This window comes from Leuresthes tenuis, unplaced genomic scaffold (genome assembly GCF_036924035.1).
Source record: "Leuresthes tenuis unplaced genomic scaffold, fLeuTen1.0.hap1 SCAF_3, whole genome shotgun sequence".
In the NCBI taxonomy this organism is placed as follows: domain Eukaryota; kingdom Metazoa; phylum Chordata; class Actinopteri; order Atheriniformes; family Atherinopsidae; genus Leuresthes; species Leuresthes tenuis.
In genome coordinates, this window is record NW_027325357.1 from 35,831,324 (window position 1) to 35,843,386 (window position 12,063).

Sequence of the window (12,063 nt, forward strand, 5' to 3'; positions counted from 1 at the left end):
GAAATTGGAATACCCTGCACATTACAGTATGACAGTGATGGGCTGCGATGTGCACCCAGAAGTAACACCGAAGGGTCTTGAAAATGAGGGACGTGTTGGGAATAAACTTTGTTTATACTGCTGTACTGCTGTTTTTGTCAATGGGTATCAAAGCTAACAAGATTAATGAATCGATGTACTTGGCCAACTTCTTTTTGGTTCTTGACAACCTTTTGACATCTTCTCTGCAATTCTGACTGGTGGGATACAAATTCAATGAAAAAAAAATTTTTATAAAACAATAAATGAAATATGAGAGAAATAGAGATGACATTATAATCTACAGACAGTATGACTGTATGACCAGGCAGCACATTGTGGCAGCAGCACAATCTTGTTAGGACAATTTTTTCATTGTCTATGATTGTTACTGTTGTTACTTTTTTCTTTTTTTTTTCTTACTAAAAACTTGAACAAATCTGAAAATACATGATTTTAGAAGTTACTCATGAAGTGTGTTTATAAAAACACATACTTGAAGGATATGCATGTCCATGCATAAAAAAGACTGCCTCAGTGCAAGTGGTATTCTTCATTGTGGCAAGTAATGCCACGAGCAATGCCTCAATGTACTACCTCTTTCTCTGCAGGGAAAAAGAGAGAGATGTATGAACATCCCGTCTTCTGTTTGGCGTCACAAGTGATGGATTTAACCATTCGTGAGTATCTTCCTCATGTCCCTACATCACTCCACCCTTAACAATGTACTGTATTATTTTTCTCTTACAGCCAGTACGCATGCCAACCATCACATGTAATCTTATTTTTTTTTACATCTGACATCCTTTTTTTTAGTTGTATGTTGTTGTAGACTGTTATTACAAGTTATTACAGATCCTTGATAATGCGTTAAGTCAAGTATCTAAGATCACACTAAAACACATTTAAAGATATATCTTACATTTATTCCATATTGTATCCAAATTCCTCCCACATCCGAGTTTTAGCTTCAGCAACCACTAATGCTGCAGAACTTCTAGCCACTCGGAATTTGTCAGCAGTTTTAGGTGACCCTTGTGACAATCAAGCCCGAAAGATCTCCTCCTTCAGTTGGATGGTTTCCCTCCACCAGCGGGTCCTCCACTTACCGCCATGACAGGCATAGACAACCTTCAGACCTCAAATCTATAAAGCTGGGAAGAGGTCAACCGGAAGTAGCTCTATAAACAAACTGCTGCCACTGACCCCCTGGACCAACAGCATCTCTGTAGAGTAAAATTAATAATAAGAACAAGTTAAAAAAAAAAGAACAGTGTCTTCAGCACTTGGATACAGCAGGAGCAGAAAGGTTGCAGCTTTGGGACATGATCAATGAAAATAGAAATACAATGCAAAAATTTTTTCAATCTTTTAGAAATTTCACAAAGCATGTTTTGAGAAAAGGCAAGCTCAGTTTAGTGTGATTTGTGGCACTGTGATGAAAGGCTGGTCTTTTGCTCTTATGTGGTGTATTGGGGATGGTCGCCTACAAATAACCTGTGTGCAGATGATGCAGGAAGAACTCTGCTGACACAGATTTGGTCGAACACAGAAACCTTTATTGTCAACGAGGTCCATATCAGATTTACAGAATGATGCATCAAGTCTGGAGAGATGTGTCCAGCCCAGATTCCCCAAAATATCTGACTTACTGTGGGTGCATCTCTTTGTTAAGTAGAATCTGCCTGTTCTTAGTGACAGATGTTGTATGTTCCCATCACAAAGCATAAAGCCCAGATATGGTGTGTGCATATCTATTGAGCCTCTTCTTGGACAAACTAACTGGGGAGTGTGTTATTCTCAAAATGTCCTGATTTAGCCTGAGACTCCCCTACACAGCTGGTAGACTTCTTTTCACTTCCCAAAACAACTTTGCACAGGTGGGAAATATCAGACACTACACTTACTGAATGAGTCTACAGTTATCTGATGTGTATCAACTAACCGGATATCAGAATAATTAATGAAAAAAACACATACAGCAGGAATATTGCCAGCAAAAACATATGAAAACTTAACTATGGTCACTGAATATTATTAAAACTACAAAGTGACATGGCATCTGTAGTGAGCATGTGAATGCGTGGGTGTGCATGCATGCATGTATGTGTGCCTGTGTGTATGTAAATGCAAAATATATGGCAAAGGCTTTACGTGAATTGTGGTTGATAATGGGGGAAGGGGGCCACAACCACCCCCCACTCCAGAGATCAGGAGCAGACAGGAAGGTCCCCCAGACCCAGGCAACCAGCAGCGTCCATGGACCACGGCCATAAGCCAGAGCCCCGCCAGGCATCGGCCACTCAGCGTGAGCCGAGTGCATGACCAAGAGCCCAGAGTGCCAGAGGACTACACCTCCATCTGGCAGAAGGCCTGTACAAGAGGATCAGGCCATCCGAGACAGCTGCCCCCAGAGGGCCAGCACTCACCCCGATGCCCAAGGCAAACTGCTCCAGAATTAAAGACATGCCAATCCGCAAGAGTAGCAGGAAGGGGCGAGCGCCACCTGGCAAGGAGCAGCACAGACGAGCCAGATGACAACAAGCCCTGAACTCAGGTCCAACAGTGGACAACCCTGCATACAACACAAAGACGCATACTCACACACAAATACACATGCTGACAGATACACAAATATACACTCACTGAGGCACAAAGACACAAACTTTGATAGATACAAAGACACAGACATCCAGCCACACACTCACTCGCTCAGAGGCCCCCAGGAGCAATGGAACAGTTGACTCACCCCCAGTGACGCAGTAAGCCTACACTCAGAGCTAGACGATCAGTTCCTCCTGCTGGTCCCCCTGCCCCAGGCCCAGGAAAAAGGGTTGGAGGAAGACCTTCCCCTCATCACTCCTGCTTCCTGATGGTGGGTGTGTTGTTGTGTTGAGTGTGGTGGAGCTTAATTGTAAGTGAATCTAAAATGCAATTAAAATGGGGGTGGGGCAAATGTGGAGGAGCCATCATCACTGCTTGTAGACAGTGGGCCCACCCCACATGTCCCCTCACCCCCACTCGTGATCATCTTTGAACATATAATAGTTAAGCAAGGACTCCGGTCCACGGGGGACACTGTCCTGCAGTTTTTAAATGTTTCCCTGCTCATTTAAGCTAAGAAAATTGAAATTGATGAGTTGATGTGGTTGTGGCATTGAGGGTAACATGAGCTTTAACTTGCAGAACTTCCTTGATGATCCCAGTTTTGGAAAACTTGACTCATGTCGCAAAGATGCCTTGTTATGTATTGCAAAGCACTTTAGTATTAATGTACAAAAAAAAATGGTGTTAAAGGGGAAATAAAAAATAAAGTTCTGGAAAAACTAATGGAGCTACAGATCCTTGCAGACCCTGTTGACACTGTCCCGCCAGGGGCTGAGGTTCCTATAGAGGGAGTTTCTCTGACTGGACCAAGCGCTTCGTCTGACGAAGGGGGACAGCAGATTGCACAGACCACACCTCAGGTCGCTCAGGCTGTCCGTGAGGCTCCTCCTGCAACTTTGCCTCGTTTTGAGCCTTTCACCCCAGATGGTCTTGGGTCTAGTGGCGATGCCAAATTAAAGATTCGTTCACTCTGGAAAATAACGGCTGCAGTTGTCACCAAGGCTTTGGTAAAGTCTGTCACCGTGTTTGGCCTGCCAAGAGTAGTTCAATCAGATCAGGGCACGAATTTTAAGTCCAAAATGTTTGCCCAGGTGCTTAAAACTTTAGGCATTGACCATGTAACATCTAACCCTTACCATCCTGAAAGCCAGGGGGCACTGGAACGATTTCACCAAACCATGAAATCGATGTTGCGCAAACATTGCCATGAGTCTCAGAGGGATTGGGATGATGGTGTACCATTTGTTTTGTTTGCTGCCCGTGATGCGGTACAGGAGTCACTAGGTTTCAGTCCTGCTGAGCTAGTATTTGGACATGAGGTGCGGGGTCCTTTAAAGGTCCTTACAGAGCAACTGGTTGTGCCACAGAAAGGAGTCACAAGTATTCCAGAGTATGTTTCCAAGCTCAAGGATCGACTCCAGCTAGCCTGCACTATGGCTAAAGAAGCCCTGACCTTTTCTCAGGTGAAGATGAAGAGACATTATGATCAAAAGGCGACTGTCCACTCATTTCAACCAGGTGACAAAGTTCTGATTCTCTTGCCCGTTTCTGGATCTACCCTCTCTACTAAATTTTCTGGTCCTTATGTTGTAGAGAAAAAACTCAGTGACACAAACTATGTCATCAAAACCCCAGACCGTAGGCGGCGGTCCCGAATGTGTCATGTCAAGATGATGAAACAGTACTGCTCCAAGGAGAAGCAAAATGGGTCACCCATAGCTCAAGATGTGCGGATCACCATCTCACCTATAGCTTCCATCTCCAAGGTGAGCTCTCTTAACGATGACGATGAGTTGGTCATGCGTAGTGCTACACCACAGGGGGCTAGGCTCAGTAATAGTGAGATCTTATCTGATTTGTCCCACTACTTGTCTCATCTCTCCGAGGACCAGCGTTGCGATGTTGAGAAACTTATCCGTGATTTCCCAGGTCTGTTCAAAGATATTCCCTCTCAAACTTCTGTCATTACTCATGACATTGTTCTAACCAAGCCAGTACCAATCAAACAGCATGCATACCGGGTTAATCCCACTAAGAGGGAGATTATGAAAAAAGAGGTTGTCTATCTCCTACAGAATGGATTTGCAGTACCCAGTTCTAGTCCATGGAGCTCCCCTTGTCTTCTGGATACAAAGTCTGATGGAAGTCCGAGATTCTGTACCGACTTTCGCAAGGTAAATGCTGTGACTGTACCAGATGCACATCCCTTACCTCTTATTGATGACTGCATTGATGAAATCGGTCCAGCAAACTTTGTCAGTAAACTTGACATGTTAAAGGGATATTGGCAAGTTCCTTTAACCCTGGGCGCTTCGGAGATTTCGGCTTTTGTAACCCCTGATGGCTTCTTCCAGTATACTGTGATGCCCTTTGGTCTGTGCAATGCACCCGCTACTTTTCAGAGGCTAGTAAGTAAGGTACTAGGAGGTGTGCCAAACTGCAGAGCATATCTGGAAGACATTGTCGTGTATTCAAATGACTGGCTTAGTCACATGACTACACTGAGGGAAGTTTTCACCCGTCTGTCCAGTGCGTCGCTTACACTCAACCTCACTAAGTGTGAATTTGGAAAAGGCACTGTGCTTTATCTTGGTCAGCTGGTTGGTCGAGGACAGGTGCGTCCTATGGATGCAAAGATCTCCGCCATTATTAACTTTCCCACGCCAACCACCAGGAGAGAGTTGCGACGTTTTCTTGGGATGGCCGGCTATTATCGCCGGTTCTGCAAAAACTTCTCCTCTGTCGCTGCTCCGCTGACCACCTTAACCAGTCCCACTAAATCATTCAGTTGGTCCAATGAGTGTCAACAGTTTGAAAGTCTAAAAAGTCTATTGTGTTGCACTCCTGTTTTGTCTGCACCAGATTTCTCACTGCCCTTCAAGCTTGAAGTTGACGCCAGTGCAGTTGGCACTGGAGCTGTTCTTCTAATAGAGGACCACCAGGGCATCGCTCATCCTGTGAGTTACTTTTCACGAAAATTCAACAAACATCAAGTTAAGTATTCCACCATCGAAAAGGAAACTCTTGCACTACTTTTTGCCCTGCAACATTTTGAGGTTTATCTCGGATCCAGTGTAAAGCCTATTCAGGTTTTCACAGATCATAATCCTCTTGTGTTTCTCTCCAGGATGCATAATCACAACCAACGTCTCATGCGTTGGTCTTTAATCATTCAAAACTACCACCTTGAAATTTGTCATAAAAAGGGATCTGAGAATATCCTGGCTGATGCCTTGTCACGTGCTTTGTAGTTGCATTACATTATGTAGTTCCAAACATTATGCTTGGACTTATATGGGTGGGGGTGTTACGTGCCAGGCGGCCAGGTATTCTGTGGTTTTGTGTCTCCTCCCCCCCTTCCCTGTGTGTTGTGTTGTCTTTAAGTAATTGCTGCAGGGATGCTGCTCACCTGTATGAGCAGGCGGTGTGGCTGGTTGGATAATTACCTTGACCACTGACCTATCACACTTTAAAATGGAGGAAGTCTCTGGCCTTGAGGAGCTTCTTAACTTGTGATTTTGCTACACATGATTGCTACCTACCTTGACTCTGTTTGGTGCTCTTTCAGAGACATATTTGTTCAGGTAGGTGTGGGAGGTTTTGGGACTAGATAAGTTGGGGTACCCTTTACATTTCTTTTGCACTCACGTAGCATTTAATTGTTATTCCACTAGGTTTATTGGTTGTGCCACCACTGTACTGTTTTGAAGGGTCTTTTGTTAGACAAGCTAGTTAGGTATTTTGTTTAATTTCTTTCTTGAGAGATAACTCAGACAGGCCTTCTTTTGTTATTTAATTTAATTTTATTTGGCACAATCACTTTGTCCCATCCTCCCCCCACCTTGGAGTGTCTCTGTTTTTTGTTACAATAAAGCTCATTTGTTCACTTCAACTGAGACTCATTTGATTTACTGGTTGTCGTGTTACTGTCTGCTAACTGGTTTCACCAAGTGGACGTGACACTCCCCTTGATGCCCATTTATTTATTTCTGTTTACAATATATAACATGTAATAGAACTGAACCGGACAGGGGGACAAGGAAAGAAGAAGAGGAAACAGAACAAAAATAGAAACAAAAACCAGACAACCAGCTGCTACACCTGTAAAAAACAAAACAGACAACAATCCATGGCCTCTGTTCGGAATCCAGCCTTAGCGCTACCAAGAGCACCTGAAAGCAGACAAGCAGAGAAAAAACAAACACACAAACAAACACCCAGCAAAGACCCAGGCCACCAGCAGCCCCCACGGAGCACAGAACCCAGGAAGCCCATCGCAGGGACAACCACGCATCCACCCAGAAGATTGCAGAGGAAGCCCCCGGACAGCGCCCCCATAAGCATAGGGCAGAGGCCCCCCGGGAGCCATGGGCAACAGCCCACCGACCCCGCCAGGCCCCAGTCGCCCAGACATGGGCCGTGCACCCGACCCGGGCCCCAGGGGCTCGAGCGCCCCCAAACCCCCCGGCAGAGGCCCCACCCAATACCCGGGAGGGCCAAGCGCCCGAGACAGCCACACAGTGGGTCAGTGCCTGCCCCAGCGCCCCTGGCTAAGTGCCCCGGGAGTCAAAATGTGCCCACAGGTGGGTGAAGTCGCGAGCAGCGGGGTGAGGCAACGGCAGGCCAGGCGACAGCAAGTCCCAGACCCAGGCCCAATCATCACCACAAACACTTTCACATCCCATACATCCACACATCCTCCCTCCCTAGACTCCGCTGGGGTGTAGCGCAGCGGGCACACCAGGGGGCCAGCAGCCCCCCAGCAACCACAGACCCCGAACCAGCAGAATAATTAATTAATCCTACTGGCCCGTCCCGCCCCGAGCAGCAACCAGGAAGCAGGGGTGTGAGAAGATCCCTCCCCTCACCCTTCTGGCTCTTCAATATTTTCTAAAAGTGAGCGATTAAAATTGAGGTGCAGCCAACCTTGTAGAACTGGGAGCGTGGCCCTCTGGGCAGCCTACATACCCAAAGAGCCACGCCCACCAGATGCCACTCAGTGTAACCACCCCCCAAGACCTAATGTGTGTGTGTGTGTGTGTGTGTTTGATAAGTAGTGATGTCTAAGGTGTAATTAAAACAGGGGCGGGGAACTGCAGAGTGCAGCCAAGGGGACCACCTACATGGCCCCATCCACTACACCCCACAGAACACACACGTCCCCAAAACCCTTCATGTGTGAGTGTGTGCTGTGTACAGGAGCCAAAAGGGAGAGGGGTATGGTGTCCAGCCCCTACTTAAACATGCAAATCATATTTAAATAAGCCCTGCAACTGCACGATCTCTGCACGATCAGAAAATAAAGAAAAAAGAATGAGTAAGATGGGAAAAAATAATAACTTAACAGAAAGTGAGATTGAGGTGCTACTTTCTGAAGTGGAGGCCCGAAAAAATGTGGCACGCTGTCCTACGATATAAGCAGCAAACATAAGAGCAAACGTAAGAGGAGTGGGTGGGAGAGCGTGTGCGAGGCCTTTAATGCTGTGGGGTCTGAGAAGCGCACACAAGCAGAGGTAAAAAAGAAGTGGACCGATATTAAGGTGGATGTGAAGCGGAGGCTGGCTGCCCACCGCCGAAGTGTGGCCAAAACAGGCGGGGGAGGCTGTTTGAACAGAGAGTCGGCACAGCTATGGGTGACACTGCTCTCTCAGGGGTGGTGGGTGTGGGAGTGTGGGTGACTCTGATTAAAAGGTAAATATCTGTATTTGTGTAAGTCACAACAAACGTGTTCATACCGTAACCTATAATGAAGAAGTGCACCGGGGAAAAGGTGAGGCTGATTAAGACATTTCACACTTTATGAATGGGGTTATTAACTATTTGCACACAGAGATGATCAGGGGCTTGTTAGAAAGGTCTTAAACTGTTCTTTACCCGGCAAAAAACAGCAAGTTACTAACTTTAACCACCAACTATGATGCTGTGAAGATGGAATAGAAATTGGGGGTGCACATGCTCAATGTACGTCACAGGGAATAATATGAGAACAAATAAACAAAGTTACTTACCAAGAAGCCACCCATCGCGCACAGTGCCAGCTTTTAGTCTGTTCCCAACAATTCTGTTACTAAATGTATGAATCCTGCATTGTACCAGGCCACCCCCACAAAACATTTGCACATCACATACGATCTGTACATTGCTCCGATTACATTAGGAAAACCAGCTCTCGCTTCAAATTGTGCTTCAATGTTGGCCTGTTCAACTACATTGTGGGAATTTGATATACCTGCTGATATGCAGATGATTCTGTCCCACTAGGCTGGCAAGGCTCGGCTCAGGGTCGACTGCCACAGTCCCAATCGGTTGGCCAGCTCCCTCTGGAATGCTCCGGTTGCTTAAACCCCAGTGTGCACGTCACCTGTGGCACAAGCAGCGCATGGTTCCTCGCTGTGTTGCGCTTCAGCGCCGGCCGCAGCTCTGCTGCACTCGTATAATTGCAGACACTTGTGTTAATTGTTCATCAGTATTAATTGTCCATGTGTCTCAAATGTGCACATCACTCATTCTGAGGACAAATTGTGTTCACATTTATTTATTATAACAGTTTCTCAGCATCATGTCTGTGTCGCCAAAAAAATCTATCGCTGTAGAAAAGTAAGTAGGACAGCCCTGAAGTTGGCGTGAGTCACCGTACATTTCCACGGTCATTTCGCTCTTGATACAACTGATCGTTGACGTGAAAAAGTGTGTACGCCACTTTTTTGTGCAGGTCATTTTAAAAGCCAGTCCCACCGTATTTATGTCAAGGCCTATAACCATGTTCAATGGGTCAGATAAATAATAAATATACTAATTGTTTTTAAGTTGTTTATTACTATCTTAATTTTATGATGTGGTCTATCAGTCATTTTGGAGTGAAAACTTTACCACCAATGGCCAGTCGGCCATTGGACCATTAAACACCAGTGTTGCAGTTTCACAAAAAGTCTCCAGAAATTGGACTATCACAACAATTTTCATACTTATTTCCATTTTTTTCTAATTGTGTAAGCAGCTTATAATATTTTCAAAACATTTCCGTTTTCTTGTTAATTCATGACATCCGAGTAATAATCGTTACTGCATGATGGCACAGTTCATTTTAATTAATACATTTTTTTTTAGGGAAGAGGGATGGTTTAAAATGTACCAAGCATTGCTTTACACAGTCCCAGAGCTTTTTTACTTAACCTTCGACTCATGTTTCCTTTCTCGTCTACATTAATATATCCTGCAAATGGTTGGCTGTGGGTTTGCATTTTCTCAAAAATCTGGGCATGTGGAGATTAAAGGTGGTCCCTCCGACTGGAAATCTGGCCAAAACTCTGGGTATATATTACCTGTTGGCTTTACTTAGTTTTGATCTGCTAATGGTTGTCAATTCAACTCAATTAAGTTTTATTAATATTGCGCCAACCAAATTACAACAAATGTCATGTTCAAGGCCAGTTGGAGTTCAATTAATTGTAATCATAATCTAATCAAATCCAATTAATTAAATTCAAAATTAGTCCAATTCACACATATGGAGCAAATTCAAAAACAATTTCCGAGCTAAGAAAACCAACAGATTGCATTAAAACTTCAAAACAAATCTTCGGTCCAATCTCCCGTCCTGAGCATACATGAGGCAACTGTGTAGAGAAATAACTCACTTTCAACAGGAAGAAACCTGACTCAGGAAGTGTGGTCAGCCGCCTTGACCAGCTGGGGTTTGAGAAGACAGAAAAGAGGGGACAACAAACACCATAACACCATTCAAAGGATACCTGTTGAGACAGGCAAACACAAGTTAATGACAACAATAATGCCATCACTGCTCCTCACACCACAACAACTATCTTTTCTTCGCCAAGCATCATTATTATCGGCTACTCCAGCCTCTCACCAACTGCACACCAGTCATAGGGGGGTGGGGATACAAACCCTGGTTCAGGTGGAGGGTAATGAAAGTATAGAGGGTGCCAGAGGTGGAGGCAGGACAAGACTCATGAGCAGATTCAGCAGACAGTCACTAAGAATGCCAGCAAATACAAGGCCATACAGGCCAACTCACCTAAAATGGCCACCGGGTTTCAAAAGGCTCACATGGGCCACACCTTCCACTTAAATACATCCTGGATTTCTTCCTTGCTTCTCCCAAGAGTCTGTTTACCCTGAGTGCTCCCCCTGCTGGGCCCCCAGCTACTATTGCTTCTTCTAATCCATATTCACAAAGACAAAGACAGATCCTAACTTTCCATCCTCGCTGCTCTGCTTCTACCCTTAACTCTACATACCTAAGTTTTTTCCTTTCATATGCTTCTACTACCAAGTCCTCCCAAGGAACAGTTAGCTCTATGAAATAGACTCTCATTCTACTCCTAGACCACAAGAATATATCAGGTCTTAGATTTGTAGAGGTTATCTCCTGGGGAACAAAAGGCTTTCCTCATAAATCTACCTGAATCTCCCAGTCACAAGCATCCTCTAAGCTGCCTTGCCTCCTTATGGTCTTATTAACTCCCCCCCCCCTCTTGAACAAACTGAATTGCCACTCTCTTTGCCTTAGACCCTCCAAAATTCACATGCCTTCGTTTATCTTCAATATCTGCAGCTAAGCTTCTTAATAATTGTCGCCACGTATACCTGCCTTGTGACAGACTAACCTTACAGCCTGACAAAATATATCTTAGAGTTGCAGTACCTGAACATAACGAACATAGTGAGTCTCCGTTTACCCAGAGTTTTAGGTTCTGGAGAGTTGGCAATACATCATATATTGCCCCTATCAAAAATCTGATACTCCTCCATACTCCACAGCTCTTTCCAACTAAGCTTTTTCTTCTCTACACCTTCTCAATTCAACCACTGTCCCTGCTTAGCCTGAGCCACTGCCTTTGTACCCCTTAACATTTCCTCCCGTCTACGAGCCTGCTGAACAACTTGCTTTCTCTTCTCTTTGGGACCTGCTCTACTCAACACCGATTTACCTGGCCCAAGCCCCAAGCCTCCCCGGGCTATTTGAACACTACCCACAATCTCTGTATGTCAAAGACTTGCTCTGCCTCTTGAGCAGCCATTCTTGGTTTCCATTTCCTCTTCTTGGTTGGGTTTGGAACCACCTTACTAATTACCACATCTTTACTCCCAGCTAACAGGAGCTCTGTCCTAACTTTAGTACATTTAAACTCCTCTACTAGACTAGAAACTGGGAGGTGGAATATGCCTTTCCCACAGAGTGCCACAGTACTTAAACATCTAGGAACACCTAGCCACTTCCTAATGTAAAAGTTACCTAATCTTTTAATTTCTTCTGCAACAGATAATGGAATCTTATACACAGACAGTGGCCACATCAATCTAGGAAACAATCCAAACTGCAGACACCACAGCTTCAACTTTCCTGGAAGCCCTAATTTATCTATTCAATCCAGTCCCTCAGCAACATCTTTCCAAAACTGCACTTCTTGGTCT

The 12,063-nt window shown here is 45.0% G+C and overlaps 1 protein-coding gene across 3 annotated transcripts in view; it reads left to right on the forward strand.

The window, feature by feature from the left end:
• LOC140303953 (calcium-dependent secretion activator 1-like) overlaps nucleotides 1-12,063 on the forward strand; it is a 654,602-nt gene that overhangs the window by 368,924 nt on the left and 273,615 nt on the right. For all 3 annotated transcript variants that reach the window (XR_011915222.1, XM_072382948.1, XM_072382947.1), the window contains exon 17: nucleotides 630-698. Coding sequence is in view for 2 of the 3 variants with exons in the window: in XM_072382948.1 (XP_072239049.1) it covers nucleotides 630-698 (69 nt within the window). In the remaining variant the exon portion in view is untranslated. The remainder of the gene's footprint in view (nucleotides 1-629; nucleotides 699-12,063) is intronic.